Below are 20,162 nucleotides of genomic sequence, written 5' to 3'. Positions count from 1 at the left end.
CTCCTGTCTTTTATTGGAGAAAGATGTCAAGGATATATTTAAATAGAGCAAAGACTTTGGCTGCAGATCAGAGGAGAACGTGGTTAGGAGGGTAGCAGGGTCAAACTAGAAAAATCTTTTAGAAAGGCTCTAATGCATATGCTTTCTGTCTTGGTGAAGAATTCATTAAAGAACGAAATGTGGCATGTTGTAAAGGATTTAGAACTCCTGGCTTCTGCTCCTCTCTCTGGCCTTATTATTAAATGTTAATGACCTTATTTTTACAAGTGCTGAGTATTTTTAGAAGCATTGGCATCCCATTTGCTATAGGAGAAGATATTCCATCCCTGTGCCTGGAGAGAAGCATTTGTGTGTGGTAGCAGAGCGATCTGACAACATGTACCAAAAGGCAGAATGAGAATAATCAGGCAGAATAATCCCTAGCCTAAGCCAAGCTGCATGGTGTTTGTCTTCAGGGAAAAATCTGAAGTTACATCTTGGATTACCTGCTAAGTGAAAGACCATATGCAACGGAAGAGGTGTTTTCAAAACTCCCCTTAATGCTTTGTGGTGTTGCCCAAGGTGAAATCTGCTCCTCTGTGCATGTTTACGATTCCAAACATTTGCGTTTTTTGTTGGGGATCTTGGAATTCTTTTAGCCTTCTCACCATTCAACAAAATATTGGATGTTTCTTGGAGTGATTACTTCCCTCTCACCACTTTTCTGTAAGGATATACAAATAAGGTAGTACAGTCTGAGGCTCTCTGATTAACACCCTCTCATTTATTAAAGGGATAAAATTTTGTCTCTCAGATAGCAAAAGAAGAGGAAGGTATGTCATACATTAAGGAAAGGTGATAGTAAAGCTGTAGTTCCTAATGGAAGTGTAGAGTGGTCTCAGAGCAGTACCTGAAATTCATTTATAGGTTTTTGGTTTTCGTTTTCTTTTTCTTTTTAGCTGTCCTTTCAGATATAACAAGAACTGAAAACTTAACTGTGTTGGTCAAGCAGTTTAGTGCACACCCTGTATCTGAAAAGAAACATTTCTTGAACACATTTATAAAGGTTTAGGTATATGGATATGCTTTCTTCTCTGGATAATGAGGTTGATATATGTATTGCAAGACCTGACTTAATTCAGTTACCATGAATTTCAGTGAGACCTTTTTCCCCATCAATTTCACTGGAAAACACAAATCCATAAAGCAGACGATTTGGTTCAAGAATCTTCTGGGAAAACAGGTCTTTTTATTTACTTTCGAATGTGTGTGCCTTTTAATTTGGAGGAAAATAAATCTGAGGCTCCTGAATTGGGAGGGGGGAGCTGGGGTAGAATCAACATTTTCAAGATGTGAGACCAAACAGAATGACATCCAGCATGTCATCATCATCTGCAATTGATTAGCAACAATTTTCTCAACCCGTGGCTGGTATTCAATGAACAGCAGCGCTATGAAATACTGGAAGCAGGTGGGGAATGAGAGCACTTACTGAAAGCTAATATATATCAATAAATTTATATTTTTGTAGTGTTATGTTAACCTAAACCTTGATATATTATGTATGCAAACTGATCTCCTGTTAAGAAGTGATTATAATCAAATGTTTTATTCCATTGTGAATTTAATTTATTTCATATTTTGATAATTAAGGAACAAAAATTCTGAGGGGAAAATTACAAGCATTAGCTCTTCCATCAGTAAAGGTTATATTCTGACTCTGTTCACATAATATTACAAAGATTATAAATTGGCAGCTGTTCAGGACAATTTCTTCAGTGAAAACCTCCCAAGTATTAACTGCCTGTTGTTTTGTTTATTTCCCTTGTGACAAGAACTCATGATCCAAAAAGAATTGAAGTGCATTAATTTGTTTTAAAGGATGCCTGTTAAAAATTGCTTTCTGCTACCTCCATACTAGAGACTCTGTGATGTGACGGTCTCCTGAGTAGGACTGAGGATACTCTGTGGTGGCAGGATTGGCCCCATTATAGCAGGAAATGAATCATTCAGAATGCAAATAAAGACGGCAGCACTGAACAAGGCAGCTTACCTCAATAGAGTCAATCTGAAACTGTGGCCCAGTTATAGATCTGTTACTTGACACTTACGCGAAGTTCCTAAATTATTGAGGATGTACCTTGAATACAACTGATGCTTTGTATGCAGTTAAGGTGTTTCATACTTGATTGTACTTGCATTGCTGTGACATTTCCTTTGTTGTTTTCTTCCAAGAATAAAATGTATTTTTCATTTCCTTCCTCAAACTGTAGAGCTGCGAGATCAAATCATATCTGTTCATGAGGAAAGGAAGACCTTAACCATTGAACTGGAAAACCTGAGGTGCAAACTTGTAGAAGTAATTGAAGAAGTATGTATTGTACCATGGAAGGCGAGACCGCGTTAGCGTGTAGTCAGTACTTTTTGTATCTGATTTTGCTAAAAACGTGCAGTTGTGAAGTTAATTGAATACTATCTAATCGCAAGTCCTGCCAGCCTGCCCATATGATGGAGCACTTAGGGCATATGCCTAGAAGGGGCCTTCTACGTCAGAGTCCAGTCTGCTGCTGTTGCTGGCACGTGACTTTTCATGATCTGTTCTAATGCCCATATTATTACTCTCATCTCCCCTTCCTGACAGCCCCTCACCCATCACAGCCTGCAGGGTTTTTTTGGATTTCCTTAAACCTGTGGATGTGCAAGAAATACTTTTGGAGAATGTCCAGTTTAATCACTGGTGCTACTTCATTGAGCATATCCTTGAGTTCAGCCATTTGCAGTGCCCTGTCATGGTAATTAGACCAGCAAATTGGCTTTTTGAGCCAGCAGAGTTTCATTCCTGCTTGAAAACTGGATAAGCCATGTACTGATGCAAATCAGGACTTAGTGGCTCTTCCTGTCTGTGCAACACTTGGATTCAGAAAGACACAGCTGACAGCTCTTGGACAATAAACAGAGCCCAGGAAAAAAAAAAACAAAACAGCAGCCTGACTATATTAAAACGCACAGTCAAGGGCAAGCTAGTAACTTTTCAACCAAGTGCTCATCCTGAAAGGTTCCAAAGATGTTATATTTGCAGCTGTGACTCGTACGTGCCATGCGAATGGGCCATGGGAGCCCCATGTGAAGGATTAGTTCACAACCTTCTAATGCCATTTGTTACGGGGTCTGTAAGTTGGGGTAAAAATGCTTTCCATCCCACTGGAAACCCTAAGATCAAGCCAAACCTAAGAAACAGAATTGCTGAAAACAAAATATTGCTTGCATTATGTCTTCCTATATGCCTTATGCCACTAACTAAAATACTCTTATTTTTGATTTGTTCTTTATACTTTTCTAGGTGAATAAAGTGAAAGAAGAAAAGGCTGTTTTGACAACAGAAGTTAATAAGCAGCAGAAACTGTTGGAGAAATGTAACAGAGGTGTGTGGTCTCAGCAGGTTCTCTAACAGTTTGCCAAATCCTTTGCAGAAGCTTCAAAGCTTTTATGTTGTAGTACAAAGAACAGGTTACAGAACAGTGACTGTGGTCCAGATCTGACACTTGGCCTCATTGCTGCAGTCACTGCATAAACACATGGACTATTCTAGACTATCTCTACTCCACGAAAATGTGACAGTGTAAATAACAGGTTGAATGTGAGAATAGGAAAACTTTTTGCTCTGTGGCACAAGTGGCAAACTAGGGCAGGAAGGCAGTCCTTCACAGAGATGGAGTTTGAACCCTGATCTCCTGTTTTCCAAAATCATTACATCAGCCTGCCTTTTAGTTGGGACACAGCTAATAATTTTGAATATCTAAAGACTTGGGAGCAACTTGTTTTATGTTCAAAGGGTGATGAGGAAAAGGCAAGAGTGCTGGGAATGAGGTAAATAGGATTTCCAAGTTATGGAAGGAAAGCAGGGACTTTCCTTTACTGGAAAGAGATAAGAAGTAAAACCAGGGCAGGGAAAGTCTAAAAAGAGCTACGGCTCAGAAAAGGAAAGCTTTTGCTTAATGAAGGTGAGTGCTTCCACATCAGAAATAATTGACCCAAAAGAAGTTTAGAGGGGAGGGGAAGGATTTTAGTGCCTTGGATTACTGTGCCCTTTTCTCTTGTTGCTTATTTAGCCTTGTAAAATTAAAAATTGTTTGGTTAAAAGTCTTGTTGGCTGTTTCACATTTTCCTGAAGTGGAAGACAATGGGTCTGGCCAAGATACAGTAGGGCATATCCTGTAAGCTTCCACCACATGTTTGTCTCTTACCTCCTCCATGTGTCTGCATTGCTTAAGCCTAAGACAGGCAGTACTTGAAGACTCTTAAAACACCAAACTTCAGATAGGTTGATTAGACAGATCAGCTTGAAGAAGCTTTTGATGGGATAGTGTGGCAGATGAAAAGTTTCTGAAATGTTCTCTTTTTTTCTAAGCATGATCAAAAGAACAACCCCTTGTTTCACGTTTGCCTCTTTTCCAGGAAGGAGGCGTTATACCAGGCTAGGTCCTAATGCACAGACAACATAAAGCAAGATTTTTTTGTATGCTTGAAATGAGCTACCAAAGTATCTATTCAGTACCTACTATATTCTGTGTCTATGTGGCACTGTCTTGGAGCTATGTAATCAATACATTTCAGTCAGAGTTGTTGAATCTTTCGAAGTGTGTGTGGTGTTTGTTGGTTTTTTTGTGGGCTTTTTTGTGTTGTGGGTTTGTTTGGTTTTTTTAAAGTTAACATCATTTTGAGAGCCAGGTGGACTGGGATGTGCATCCCACTGTCTAAAGTACCACTTACTGTACGTAGCTTTAAAAACTGTTATGCTTGTCTCCAAAAAAGCAAGGAACTTGTGTACAACTGTGTTAGAAATCTAATGTCATCACCCTGCAAACTAGTCTTCAGCCAGTAAGAGCTAAAGCTTATCAAGAGAATGCAAGCGGTCACTGAGACATACTAAGAATAAATGATACTTGAGTACTTACAAATGATGCTTACTGTCCTGGATTGAGGCCTGTTCAGAATGGTTTGGGGAGGCATGCCCCATGGTTCGCTTTAGCCACCCATACAAGTCTCGCTTTTGTGAGCACAGTTTAAATACAGGCAACACAAAATTGCACCGTTTTCTTCTTGAGGCTCCTTTAAACCTCTGTTGTAAAGGGACACATCAAGCCTCACTCAAACCAGGTAGGCAAATACAGATGCCTCCAAAATGACATAGTAATCTTTGATAGATTCAGCAAGATTCTCTTGAGGATTTGGTTGCTTACACCCAAAGAGGCAAAATACGATCTGTGCTACATGATGCCTGTTACTGGAGATTTTGGAGGAGGGCTGGAGGAGTATTATGCTATTCAGAAGATCAGTAATTGTGCATATATATAGTGAGGTTTAGAGCAAACAGGGAAAATATTGCAAAGCGGACTGTATATGGAATGTAAAACTAGGTTACACCTTCATTCAAGGATTCATGCTACTGGGGAATAACAGCTTATCTGGGTAAATCTATCAGTACTTTCTTCTTATTTTGATCCATCCCACTTTTACTTCTGATCTTGTTTTATTCTTATAAACAGTGTCTGTGCTGGCAGTAGAGGAATATGAAGAGCTTCATGTAAACTTTGAACTGGAAAAGAACCTACGGAAGAAAGCAGAGTCGTTTGCACAAGAGGTGAGTAATCAAGAAAAAGGGATCTTGTAAAATGAAGACAGTGCAACTGGGCAAAAACCTACCAGCTTAGATGACTTGATTTCAATTCCCAGCTCTTGTACAAAAGATGTCTTTGAATGTCGGCATACTACTTAGCTAACATCTGTACTTCATCCGTAAAATGGGTTTACTATTTCAACAGCATTTATAAAGCACTTCAGAATTATCCATGCAGTCTTACCTCTTTCCCCTTTTAAAGCGAGGCTTTAAATTTATAATGGGCTTAGTCAGCCACAACATTTCAGTGTGGTATACGTAGTAGTTGGATCTGGGAAGGATTAGCTGCCTTTGTGGTGATACAATTTGAAGCACTGTGTTTTTCCTGAAAAATATGTGAACTCACAAAAAAAGCGTTGCAAAATACAATCTTAGTTGAAGTTTGTGCAAGTTTGGCTGGTATTTAACATATGCCTTTTGAATAACATACTGCAGGGAGCGTTCAAGCTGAAAAAAGTTGTTCCCATTTTCTAGAAAAGGTATAAACTCCCAAAGAGGAAAAGGAGTTACTGGCTAGCATTATGGAGTGGCTGGTCATTTCTCTGATGGCTTGTGACTAGCAATGTTTGCCTTAGAAAATGCTGACAAACTCTTTAATTCTGTTGATAGACTAAAGCCCTATAAAATCATGAGTTTATTTTTGTTTTGGTTTTTCTCTCGTGTGCTTTTTCTGTTTGCACTCTGGATTTAAGAGCTCTGCACTTGGGTTATATTTTCAAGCTTTTCTACCCCAAGCCACGCCTCAATATTGCCTTTAATAAAAGTTGGACTTCCTAAGTAATAATTTTTCAGGGAGGTCAGGTTTAAAGAAAACCTATATATATCAAAATTACATGAGTCATCGGTATTGAAATATTGTAAATAAGGGAAACGTCTGATATGAAGTGGATTTTAGATTTTGAAACCATGGCTGCCAGCAAGCAGATATTTAGCCTTCAGGAAATCAGCTTTGTCTGAACAGAGAGCTCTTTTGCTTTTTGTCTTTGCTGCTGCTGTTTCTCACAAAAAAAAAGTATTTGTGCATCTAACTGCATTCAGTCAGTGATTGTAAGCAAGGACATACATACATTTTGAACCCGTATAGAAAACAGTGAATATGTTTACTGTGTTCTGTTAATCTTGTGGTTTTTTTGCTGGGTATTTGAGTGTTTTAGATACGAATAGAATCATATAGCAACATTTTAAATGAAACAATTTTGGGGGGTTTTGAGATAAACTGTAAACAAATTGGAAAATCTGGAAGCTAGGGGTGAGGAAGTAGACCCAGGAGTTGCTTGCACTCAATCCCTCGTGCCTGAGAACTCTCTCTCTCTCTGTGCCACGTACAAAGGTTGGAGGACTTCAGGGCACCTGGCCCAGGGGTACCTGTTCTCTTTCTCCTCATTCCACCTTTTGCCACTCTTTCCTGTTTTCCTTTGCAAGGTCACCCCGTTGACCCTTTGGGAAACCCACTGAAGGAGCTAACTCAGCAGAAACCTAATAACTTCTAGGTACAGATCAATTTCTCTTTCTCTTAATAGCAAAATATGCATTTAGGTAACAGGGCTGGGTGCTCACCCTAAAGGAGAAAGGTATTTGCAAATTCAAGTGTATTAAGCTTTGGCAGATTCTCTTTCATTCATACAGGTATATGGTGTAACCTAGCTTTAGATAAACTACTGCTTATCAGTTCCACTACTGAAGCTTTAATCATTCGATGAGTCAACTTGTAATTGAAGTAAATTTAAAAGTATATAGCTTGTATATATACACATACCTGCAGTCTCCTGCCTATTGTCAGTATCTCTGCCACATGTTGGAAAATGTAACTGTACTTCAGGCGAAGCTAAAGCAGCTGACACATTTCCCCCCCAAAGGAATAAGAAATGACAGAAATGAAAATTATTTACTGATTATTAAAATGTCCTGTTAACTCCCGAATTTTAAGTATAGAGATGGACTTTTCAGGATGCTGTTAGAGTCAAGAGATGTGGGAGAGAAATCACTCAAGAGGAGTGATTTCTGAAATCAAAGAGACTGCACATGCAGCCTCCTCCAAACGCCACTTTTACAGAGCTTTGTGGGATGGAGCCCAAATTCCTCTGCTGAGCAGAACTGGACACCTTCCTTTGCTATGGCTTCAGTGCCATTGGGCCATTTGCATTTTGATCAAAGGCTCACTGTGGTGTTTCAGAAATAAAAATGAGGTCTGCAAATTCCATTCAAATTTATTAAAGATAGAGGCATTTATTAGTGACCAAAAGTTGTTAAACGAAATATTGCTTATGTTTATTAAGTATTCATTTGGGTTTTTTCAAGACTATTACCAGTACGTGCTATAAAATGTTACCTTCTTGCAACTATTTTTAAATTTTAGGAAACCTGGATTTGTTCATTACCCATACTTTTATGATAACTATATTTATAATGCACTTCTTTTTTTTTAACCTCCTGAGACGGTGCAGGCATTATTGTTTTATTAGCGGTGTTTGTTGACTGTAATATCTGCAGAACTGTTTTTTCAGAAAACAAATTTCTAAGAATGTTAAGCATGTTCATTTAGCATGCATTATTACAGGATTTGTCTTGCATCTCATACTGTTGCTTTGCTTTATCTTCTGAAGTACAGAACAAGTATGTGCTTCTGTTCATTAACTGATAACAAGATTTTACGTAAAGGTCTTGCATCTCTCAGAAATGAGTAATTTATAAACGCGTAGTTAAGCTGGTTTTCAGATCATAAAAGAGTATTATCTGATACTCTGGGCCCAGAATGTTGCTTCTGTTTAGATTCATAGCTGTAATATTCAGATAGCTATACATTTTGAAAGAGGGTATTTAAAGTACTTTTTCTATTTGAATAACAAACTGACGGGCAAGCTGTTAAGTACAGTGCCAAAGAAATGCTGATTATTTGCAAACAAGCACTTCTTGCTTGTTGTTTGTCATTATTTAGCTGTTGTCTCTTCCGAAAATATGGGCCCCTGTTGTTGCAGATTGACAACGTAGCTCTTCAGTTGAGGCTTTTCATTCCATTAAGTTCTCCAGTCCAAAATGGAGTCATTGCAACAGTGAGCTTCAGGCCTGTGTTAGTCTTTCCTTTGTGTACCTACTTCTCTTCCTTTTGTACCATCCTATTCAGAAAGATTTTTGGAAAGTTTTTTAAAACACAGGAGCATGGGACGACAAAGACGTTGCTCATTTGTGTTTGGAGAACTAGTAGCATTTCAAATTACTGTTAAAAATCTGTTACCATTGGCCTGGTTTCACACTGATGGTGTCCCTTGAGTGACCTGAGATGTTAGAGACACAGGCTCTGGCTCACAACTGCATCCACAACAGCAAAGCTTTATGCTCGGGTGAGGTTGTATGAGCGTCCTCTCGCATGAATCATGTCACAGGGTTGCAGCTGTGTTTTGAGAGCTGAGGTTTCTAGGATGTGCTTACAGGAGCTGTTTGGATTACGCTAAGGATGTGCAGGGATTTTCTGCTTTCTGTTTCTTTCATCAGCCACATGTTTTCTCTGTCCCTATGAAATGTTTCTTGAGAAAACAAAAATCTTGCTGAATTTTTGCTTGAGTTTTGCAGAAGCCACAACAGTTGGTTGTGATAAGCTGTGCAGTGTTGAGAGAAGGAATATGTTTGAGTAAAGGGCAACACCGTGTGTTCAGTGCTTTGTGCTTGACTTGTTTGGTGTGCTTTGAGAAAGGCAATAGGCTCAGAGTAACGGGGTGTCACCGCAGCACCACGGCGTAGACTTCAGAATGGCACATCTTAGTGTTTCGTATTACTGTTGGTGACATCTCAGACAGCCTAGATGTGTCTTTTAGCTCACTGAAATATGAACTTACTGCCTATGGAGGGGCTTGTTTTGTGGTGGGCACGTTGTCTTTCTAGGGGGCTGAGGTATCTGAAGCTTGCCTTGACAGGGGGAGTTGGCCCATGTATTCAGATGAACACCTTTCTCCATAGCATGGCTTCATCTTTTAGCTTTGCCCTCCTGGGGTTGCATTGCGGCTGTGATGGAAGGAGACCAGATGAGCGACTGGCACGGGCTGCTTTTCGAAGGGATGCCCTTTGCGTCCTGCCCTTCTGACAAGCGAGGAGGATTTGCCACATAATGTGAGCAATTGGGAGTGCAGGTGTGAGAGATAATGGGTGAGTGAGTGTGTGTGCAGAAGCGAACATGGATGGGGGGGAGAGGAAAGACAAGGAGTGAGAGAGGGAGGGAGCAAGCATATATAGGAGTGAGTGAACACTTGAAAATCAGAGCTTTTGATTAAAAAAAAGAAATCCAATACAGCTTTAATTATAGTCATGCTGCTGGCACCACCATAATATATATTTAATTAATCAAAAATGATCCATCTTCAAACATTAGAATTCATGCTCTTTAGAGGTTCTAAAGAAACTGAGTAAATATTGTCAGCCGTGGTGTGGAGAGGGGGAAGGAAAAAGAAAGAGGGTTTGAAGTGAGTCACAATCCATTGTGAAAGGTACAGGAATCTGCATAAAAGAGCTAAATAAATAGAGTGTGTAAGGGGCGGGGGCATGGAAAAATCTGTACCTACCTGAATAAAACAGGGTTGTTAACACAGGAATCTTGGCAAGCTTAACCAGAATTCTAGTGTCATGTTTTAAGAGACACTAAGATCTCTCAGCTCTTTGTGGAGCAGTTTATAAGAAAACAAAGGAAGGCAGAGAGTATCTTGAAGGCCATCGCAATAATATAGAGGCTAGCCCTGAAAAGCACTCTTCCACAAAGATGAGCAAAATACAATACATACAGCCAAAGCAAGCCAAAAGGGGAGGAACACAGTGAGAGAAGTAAATTGAAAGTCTTAGCGATGTAAAAATCCCAGGAGTTTAACAAAATAATCTGGCATAAATCGTTTATTAAGCATACATCCTGCCTTGCAACAATATTTTGTAAAGTGAACAGTTTATTACTGTCATGTGTGCTGGCATGGAGACAACCCCTGCACCTAAAGTTACTCTGGAAACCTCCCAGAGAAGAGGCAGTGTGCTCTCAAAATCAGCATTGAGCTGTTGTTTTCTGTCCTCTGTATCTTGGATAAATAGAAATGAAGCGTCAAACTGCTGAGCAGGTTTGTTGGAGTTCCTCTCACTTTTGAGGCTAGCGTAGGCTTTTTCTCAAAACACACAACTGGAAAAAAATGAAGGGTTTCCCAAGTGTTTATGGTTTTCTGTAAAATAGTTTGTGGTTTGAGAGGTTGAAAGGCTGCGTTCAAAGGAACTGTGATCCAGATGGATTAAAAATTAAAATGAATCTGTAATGTGCATCATTCGCCTTTTCCTTGACTTTCCCTCTAATTCTCAATACTTATGGATGCATTAAAACAGTGTACTGTACCTGTGTCTGTGTTTCCAAGTAACTATTACACAACATGTTTGCATTTAACTTGTTTACCTCAAAATGCCTGCATCCCATACCTGGGCAAGTGCACAGCTGACATTACTTAATCTGGGACTGAATCTTCCCTTATTGAAAGATAAAAGGTGGGTGTCATTTATAAGACTTAGGAAGAATTATTGTCATTCTTAACAGATGTCTGCACTACTCATGAGGTTGAGTGCAATGGATTTGGTTATCTCGATGACATGGGCTCCCAAAGAACTCTTCCTCAGATGCATTTGTGACCTTTTGGGTTAATTTGTGAGGACTTTTGCATTAACGTGCTACATCTGTGAGTGGATACTGCAAAACCAGTGCTCATGGGGCAGCTCTGTGCTTGCGAGTACCACACTCTGTGCATTACCAAGGATAGTTCAACAGCAACTGGTATCTGAAGAGAATTAATTTGCAGTCCAGCTGACTGAACTGGAAATAATAATTAAAGAGACATGATAAGTGGTTAGTGCTTGAATGTTACCACTTTTGAAGCATGATGTAACACTAATATGTTTCATCAAGCTTTTTCCCAAGAACAGGCTTGTGAAACGGTAACAGATGTATGCTCTAGGAAACTATCTCTTTGGTCTCTTTCTGTCCCTGTCCCCCCCTTCTCTTTTTTGTTCAGGCAATTAATCTATTGCTGAAAAAAAAGTGAAGAGGTTTCCTCCTTTTTCATGTGGTATATGATCTATTTCTGAATGCATTAGATGGTGTCTAAATGCTGCAAGACTAAGCATTACAGAATGTATAAGTATATGCCATACTTCTACCATGGCAAAAAGAAAACCATTAACTGCAGGAAATGAAGAAATAAGTAACAATAGAGATTTTTTTTTTTTCCCCTTTAGTTTGGGCCTTGGGCAGTTATGCCTCATAAGTGAAGAATGAATGCTGTAGTTTGACAAACCCTTTTGTACAGAACAGGCTGGTAAAATAAATAATACTGTGTTTTTAAAGAAGTCACAATGCTGATGGGGATTCAGTTTTCTCACACTCAAAATACATGCTCCGAGCACCTCTGTGGTGAGAAGCAAATGATGGACAAGAAATAGGGTTAACTCATCTACTCCAGTTCCCCCATTCTGAGTAAATTAGACCTCTTCTTTTGAGCCACAAAATTTACTAATGCTACATCTTGTAGCTCTTTAGAAATAGTCCCTTCAGAAGTTGTCTGGCAGTTAGCCAAATAACTAAAGCAACTGTATTGTATCTTTATTAGTCTAAAATTGATGCGGGTCTTAACAAAACTATTAACCATAAAATACTATGAATCATCTAGAGAGAGAGAGAGGAGTGACTGTTGGCTACCATTAACTATGCATATGTCCTTTTTCATGATCATGTTGCTCAGTTTTCTGTGGCAGTTTGAAAATCCAACTAGGTTAGTCTTTGGCTCCTCTGAAGGAGGAAGTCTGTGAAGGTTACAGCACATTGCCAGAAATGCATCGCTCTGGTTTTCCATACTTCACGTTGGGGTTTTGGGTTTTTTTGTTAAAGAGAGTCTTGTCCTGTGCCCTCCATGCCCTTGATATTAGTCATTTGGGTAATCTCTCTCTGTCTGACATCACGTGATGGTTACTTTCCATAGAAGCAGTTCCCAGGCAGGGAAGAATATAAGCATCGGATACAAAATTTTCAGATCAGAGTAATGCCACGTGCACTTAAAATTAAGTGTGTATTGAAGTAAGTTTTCTGGATTGTGTCCTAACTGCAGAACCCATTTATTTGCTCTAGCTTTTTTCCTGAGTAGCACTTCAGACACCTATGAACCCACTAAACCACAAGGGATCTGTAACTCATATGAGGCTCATATCATTGCTTCATGTGCAGCATCGAGCCTGAGAGTCGAGAGAGCATTTCTAGACCAATGTCCAAACTATGGGTGTGTTTCTTAATGTGTTTTAATAAGGTCCATCTGTTTCTCAACTCTTCTATCAAAAAAACCCACTAGCCATTGTTTCCTGTTGTAATATTTATATGCAGTGAAGCTCACAAGCCCAGGTGTCCTTGCCTGCCCACGGCAGGGGGGTTGGACTAGATGACCTTTAAAGGTCCCTTCCAACCCAAACTATTCTATGATTCTGTGATAATACAGTACAGTTAAGCATTTGCAAAGTTAGGGTGTATATTTTTTTTTTTTTCCTGATTAGACATTGAACTAAAACCCACACCTGAATTTATATTTTAAACTAAGTACCTCCTGAATTTAGAGCCACTTAGTACCCTGTCAAGCCATAATCAGACAAGATCACTCTGTCCCCCCCATCACATAAAATCCTTCAAACAGCCTGTTGTTTTGGGGAGATAGTACCTTGACCCTACCTCTGTTGGGACTTACTTCAGGTCTGAACACAAGACTAAAGGCTTCAGGGTACACATAATGCAAAAGACATCAGCTCCTGTAAACTATGACAAATGAAAATGAGCGGGTTACCACTCCATAAGGACGACTTACTGATTTCTCACTAAGATGCGGAGGGGATGGAGCAGAGCTGCCAAGGATTGAAGTCAGGGCCAACTGCTCAGTTGACTGATCTTCTTCTCTTTTCTGTTTGAGACTTCTGAAGTTTGACTCCGCCTTGCTACATACCTTTTGTTATTCTATTCGTAGTGGGTAGCATTTGCCGCTGATTTTTATTTTACTTTATGCAACCATTGATTACCTTATTATAACAGTGCTGCTGTATTGGAACGTTCTTTTCCCTTCAAACTGTAGCTAAGACAAAAAAGTTAATCCACATAGTGAGTACCCAAATGATGTATAGATGGAAATGTAGCAACGTATGGATATTAAAGCATTTCCTTTGGCCTCATTTTGCTCCTGGGAGAGGAGTTAGTTGGAAAGCATCCAGTTGTACCCTGAACGCTACTTGAACAAGGATCGAAGTTCCCAGGGACTTGATGCTAACAGTTGCTTTCTTAATGAGGAGGAATTCCTTTTGCAGCTCCGGTGTAAACAAAAAACAGCTGCAGCAAATGCTCTGTAGAGTAATGGTTAGAGCAGGGGTCTGAGAATGAGGTGTGGCCCCATTAAGGTCAAGGGAAAAAATTCTATTATTTTCAGAATTTGACCCCCTTCTCTTTCCCCCTCCCCGATTCTTGTGCAAACTCTGCTGATGGAAAGTGGCCAAGTCCCAGATTTCCTGCACTTCAGAGCTTCTGTTTGTAAATTTACAAGGGAGATACAGGTAGCTGGTTTGTACAGCACTTGGAGATTTTGTAAATGAAAATGGTAGATGTAAGCAAACTATTGTCCTTTGTAATCTGCCTTTAGTTGCAGTCGTGGTTTCAGTAGATTCCTCCAGCATCGACTTACATTTCTAGCATTGATTGGGATACTCTGCAGATAATTGTCTAGCAGGTGGCAAAGTCGGAATTAATACATCAATTGGTTAAATTCCACCTAGTCCAAATAATCCTGTTAGTAGCTGTTTTGCCCTTTCAGCAGTCACTTTAATTAATATTCAGGGTTGTGCAGGCAGTCAGGTTTCTGCCCTGCCGACGCAGTGAGTGATTGTTTTAATTTTAAATAAGAATTAATTTCTAAGGGTCTTTTTTTGTCCCATGTCAAACACACAGAGCAACCTCTCAAAAACTTGCAATCAGTTCATCACCAGCCCTCTTTCTGCTTTATCTGCCACAACCATCATTGTCGAGTTTGTCTCTTCCATTTGGAATATGCTGGTACTTCAAGGACATGTGTGTAAGTAACTTCTGAAATGCATGGGACTACCCATGAGAAATTGATTCCCACGTATCTGATTGCAGCGTTAAGTTATAAGCAACAAAGTTTTTTGTGGTGGAGAAGACACTTTGACATATATTGTAAGCAGGAACGTATTTGCAATGTCGTGAAAGCAATTTATAAAGCTAATTGAAAATGCAGGACTTCATGTGAAAACTTCTGAATGAAAAGGTTTTCACCCAGTTCTTCAAGAGGATTTTTTTCATTTTGTTGCAGAGGAGCATGAAACAAAGTTAATATGAATTTTCTGCATTTGGTGAAGTATCTGCTCAAGTTGAAGAAGTCAAGTTCCTCTACTTGATTTCTTCTTGTTTTGGCAGCTTTCTGCTCCCTCAGGCTGGAACAACTCTGTTCTGTTGGTTTTAGTGGCAGAAACTCAGGGAACAAAAATCTGGAATGATCACCTCAAACTATTTTTCAGATTCCAGAAAAATTTGGAAAGTTTTCACTTTGCTTTGAAAGTTCACAGTAGGTAAACTATGAAGTTTGCTAAAGGTGGCTTCTAGAGAGATGTTTTTTCTGTCAGGGTTAAATAACTTTTGACTGACTTAACAGGGAAGCAGGAGGCTTTGAGACAGTATTGAATTCTTTAGCAGTGATTTAGAGGACTTTCTAAAGTATGATGTTTCAAAGATGCTGTTTCTTTTAGGAAGATAAAATGTTAATCAAATAGATGAGTTGTGATACAAAGACAAACCTTCACAGGTTGGGGTGGGTAGCTTTGATTCTGGACTTCTCTTGCCTTTGAATTGTTTTTGCCACAGCCCTACTAGGGTAAGATAATGCAAGCATAATTGATTTGACTGGCAGAATTTTGGGACAGGGAGCTGATGTCCAGTGCACATTTGCACCATGCCACAGCGGCCTGTGTATTGTCATAAATGTGTTTTTGTTTGTTTTATAACAAAGTATAGTACTAGAGTCTGTATTCATCGTTTCCTCTTCATCAAATACTTCCAGTCCTTTATTACCTAGCCCCATGGCACAGCTTTGCCCAATGAAGTGTTCATTGTAGGTTTTATTAGCATTAAGGCCACATCAATTGACTCTTCTTGGCATGCAGGGTCAAGCAGACTGCATTGTGAGTTAAAAGTTCAGCACGGTCAGCAGGCTTCTCGGTCTGTATGTACAGCTGGAGAGAGAGTTGCTTGCTAAGAAGCCTCAGTTGAAGTGTCCAGGCAAAGCATTGGGTGGAATGCTTGCCACGAATCTGCATCAGCTGATATTTCTTCAAAATCCAATTGTATTAAAAAAAAAAAAAAAATCACATAGCATTGCAGTAGCACCGGACGGGAAGAAACCAGATGTAATTTTGATTTGTGAATGAATAGTATGGGAACCTGAAAAGATCTCATGGAACTTTTGTATTTCTAATACTTTATTCTTAAAATATCTTACTGCTTTTGCTGTGCTATACAACAGTTTTATTACAGTCTGAGGGAGTGTCTGCATTCTCAGGTTGTTCTCTGTTCTCCTGCCATAAGTGGCATGCTTTGCTGACCTGTGCACACTCATCTGAAACCTCAGCATGACCCAAACCCTATTTCTGCTGTAAGAATAGGCACAGCTGAGTTTGTCAAGAGTGGAAGCCCCTGTTGCCTGGGGGGGCAATCCTCCACCTGAAAGAGATGTCAAGAAGCAGAATAAATTCACTAGGAATTTTTTTTGGCAGGAAGCAATCTTTTTTTTTATGAGTTCTAAACAGTCTGGAAGGAGCAGATCTCTTATGGAAACTGCATGGGCTGACAGCCTCCGCACCTCTTAGGTGAAGCCTGGAGAAATGTGTGATATTTTTATCAGTGTCACGTCTCTAGACTATTTGACCCCCCCCCCCCCCAGTGTGTCCATTCCCCACATCAAAAATATAACTGGGGAAGAGGAAAGAACACAAGGATCAGAACTAAAAGGCTAAAATTGCCCTGAAATGCCTTTTCCCAGGGCAAGTGCATACACTGATTACACAAATACACAAACATGGACTGAAGTTCATTTCCCAAAGGCTCTCCATCATTCACATATCCAGGTAACCTTCAAATAAGTGGGCTTTACGCCAAGGCTTGCAGATGTGTTTGAGGAGGTAGCCTGTGAATTCACAGACATTTTTTCCTCCACCTAGAGTTCTTTTAATCTCTCCAGAGCTCCCAGAATGGGGATCAGATTGTTCCCATTTCCAGGAAACAAAATTCAGAGATGCGTTTAAAATCTGAATGCTGCCAACATGTGTGTAATTGAGGTGTAGCAGTGGTGGTTCTCTCGGCAAACACCTGGTTCCTTTCAGTGTGAGCTTAGCTCTTGTAAATTTTACTCTCAAACTTCCTTTCCCTTTCCTTCTCACCTTCTTCCTCACTATCCCTACCATAGTAACATGATGTTAATTTCTTCATTTTCTTTCCAATTGCCGTTTTTCCCAGGATAGCATTAGGCTGTGCTTAACTATTGTTTTTGTTGAGGTTGGATTTTGTTTTGGCAGATGTTTATTGAACAAAACAAGATGAAAAGGCAAAGTCAGTTGCTTCTGCAAAATTCTGCTCCTGATCAACAGCTTTTGAAGGCTTTGGATGACAATGCTAAGCTAACCCACACATTAGAAGAAGAGAGGCTTCAACACCAACAAAAGGTAAAGCAGGATTACTTTTCATCTCATGCCGAAGTCTTTGAAAGCCTCCTGATCTTAAGGAGTGTTATGTATTTGTTTTGTTCAGAATTATTTGAGATCTTGTCCCCCATAAGTTCACAGTCTAAAAACTAAACTTCAGAGAAGATTGTGATTCCCTTCTTCTGGGTCACTGGTAAGACACGAGTACAAAACCTGAAGGTTTTTCAGCCTGAAGGCTCTGATTTAGGTAAGTATTTTATTCTGGATGCCAGTAAAGTGCAATTACAAGCATTAAGTCAAGTTCCATTAAGTGAAGAAGAGATGACAGGAGAATATTTTAGATGTTGAGTAATATAAAGGGTATTTTGGGCGGGATAAGCTAAGATGACCAGGAGGTGAGAGGTAGGCAGTTCACATTAGTAGTCTGGTCACTTGCTAAAGAAATGCATGGGGAAGAGCCAGACATGCTGGAGCAGGGAAATGTTAGGTGAACGCTGCAAAGTGGTGTGATAGAATCTAAACAAATACATTCTTTTAAACTGGACTAAATCAATCTCTAACTGGGAGAAATCACCATTGTTTCACTTGAAAGCCTGAAAACGAGTTTTCCGTTAGCTGTGAGGCCAGTTCTTAAAACTCTGGTAATAGAGTAATGCTAGGAATAGGTAGAGAGTTCCTGTGCTTTCATCAATGCAGCAATATGAAGACTATATGTAATCTCATATGCTTCTGAAAGTATACTTTGGAAGAATAATTGCCGGTTCATAGAAAACCTCTGCATCTTTGGCTCCTTGAAGTCTAGAGCAAAATTTATATATTTAGGGGGTTGGGAAGTGATTGCTACTCTGCACCTGAGTGCTGCCTCTAAACCTGATGCTCCATAATTCACCCACTGGCATCTGCATGAGTTGAGACAATGGAGTTTAAATAATCAACCTGTCAGTGGAAGCAGTCAGTAAAAGAACAAAAATGTCAATGTTCTTGTGCTTCAAATGAAGAAATGTTCTGAAATTAAATTCTAATTATGTGATAAAAACTCTATAAAAAGAAAAAGGGAACATCTTATAGCTTAAGTACTTTGGAGCTAAAGACATATTCTAAAGAAGAGATAAAACATGTTAGGATCATAATAGAAAATTCTGACATCTCAGAAAAATCTGTCCAGCTCTCATTCAAAAATTGTCCTCTTTCTGGGACTTGTAGTTCACTCCTATACTATAACATCACGTTTTCAGGAATAACTGTGCCTAATGGGTTATTTATCAAAAGGAAGGGCAGAAGATACCTATTATTGTAATGAATGCTATTGTTTGCCAACTGCAGATCAAAGAACTGGAAGAGCAGCTAGAGAATCAAGCACTGCATAAGGAGATTAGTCGTCTTAAACAGCAACTAGAACTTTTGGAAGAAGATAAAAAGGAACTAGAGCTTAAGTGTCAGAACTCAGAAGAAAAAGCTAGAGACCTAAAGCATTCAGGTAAAATCATGTAATAGCTCTCATTTTAGAGGTACAGTTGGGTGGCTGGGAGTGGTGCACATCTAATAGAATTATACATGTTACGTTTGAGACCCCAGAAGCAACAGCTTTTGTGTAGCTGAGATCCAGACCTGTGCTTCACAAGACAAAGTACGGCAACTCCCTTCAACCACAGAACAGTCATGTCCAGAATGTGTGTGAAAGAATAACCTTGTAAAACTTCTGTAAGGTGTAAAAATACTGTTGTTAGATTGCCCTGAGTCTTACAGGTGGATATATACATGTGAATGGGTTTCTCTGTGAAAGACACAATCCTTCGTATTCAGTCAAAATGTATCCTCTTACCTAGTTTTAAAAATAAATAAAATGGGATAACTGCGCTTTCTTTTTTTTGCAAAGATGCACAGTGATTTATCAGACTGTGGAGTCTACATTGTATGACTTGTACAAAAACGTCCCATAATTATCAAGCTACCCAACCATTTAATAGTCTTGCAATAGAAGACACTAGTGAAAATAAAGACATAATTTAGCCCTTCATATTGACATGTGAGAAAACAATTTCTGCTGATGTGAGAGGGTCTGGGGGTGTGTGTGTTTCGTTTTTGTTTTCTAAAAAACCCACATATTTAACAGGTGAGTACTGTCTTCAGAGACCTACAAAGGGAATTAGCCAAACAAATTCAGTGGGCTTTTATGGCTCATATCCATGAGAATTATACATCTAAATCTCTTACCTGTAGTCAAATATTTTGTTCCGTGTTGAGTGACTGAAAGGAAAGAAACAGTCTTGCTAGCTACTGTGTGTGTCTGTGTCTAAGATTTAAACTAACGCCCAAAGAGTACAGGCAGAAAAGATTCACAGAGTATTTAGGAGGGAACAGCTGTTGCAGCGCAGATGTTCATACAGTTATTGCTATCAGGATGGTGCCTGGCTTGTCTGCAGCATCCTGTCTATTGAATGAGGAAACTTCTGACCTAATGCTCTTTATTTAAAATTGCTTTTAAAAAGGGCCACTGGTGTGTGTGGCCTCGCTATAGGGAATGTGGGGCTATGGCTGGTTAAGTGTTTGCATGTGCCTTCGCTGTCAGTCCTTGTTCAGCTCAAGGCCTAAACAGGTGCTAGTTTTAAGTATCGTACCTGATCAGAGAAGCATTTGAGCCCCCGTCAGAGGAGGCCGAAGTCCCTATCCTTAGTTAAGACTCCACGTATAGCCATGCTTTTCTGAAACATATCCTCAAGAGCAGGATTATCTTTAAGCTTGTTAGCAGTCTTGCTTGGAAGAACTGCTT

General features: G+C 39.5%; 1 protein-coding gene across 5 annotated transcripts in view; it reads left to right on the top strand.

Moving 5' to 3' along the window:
• SHTN1 (shootin 1) overlaps positions 1-20,162 on the top strand; it is a 68,570-nt gene that overhangs the window by 26,819 nt on the left and 21,589 nt on the right. For all 5 annotated transcript variants that reach the window (XM_076339095.1, XM_076339094.1, XM_076339097.1 and 2 more), the window contains 5 exons: positions 2,253-2,350; positions 3,320-3,401; positions 5,526-5,620; positions 17,267-17,413; positions 18,716-18,869. In XM_076339095.1, the coding sequence (XP_076195210.1) occupies positions 2,253-2,350; positions 3,320-3,401; positions 5,526-5,620; positions 17,267-17,413; positions 18,716-18,869 (576 nt within the window). The remainder of the gene's footprint in view (positions 1-2,252; positions 2,351-3,319; positions 3,402-5,525; positions 5,621-17,266; positions 17,414-18,715; positions 18,870-20,162) is intronic.

Source organism: Aptenodytes patagonicus, chromosome 5 (assembly GCF_965638725.1).
Source record: "Aptenodytes patagonicus chromosome 5, bAptPat1.pri.cur, whole genome shotgun sequence".
Classification (NCBI taxonomy): Eukaryota; Metazoa; Chordata; class Aves; order Sphenisciformes; family Spheniscidae; genus Aptenodytes; species Aptenodytes patagonicus.
This window is presented reverse-complemented; position numbering and strand designations above follow the sequence as displayed.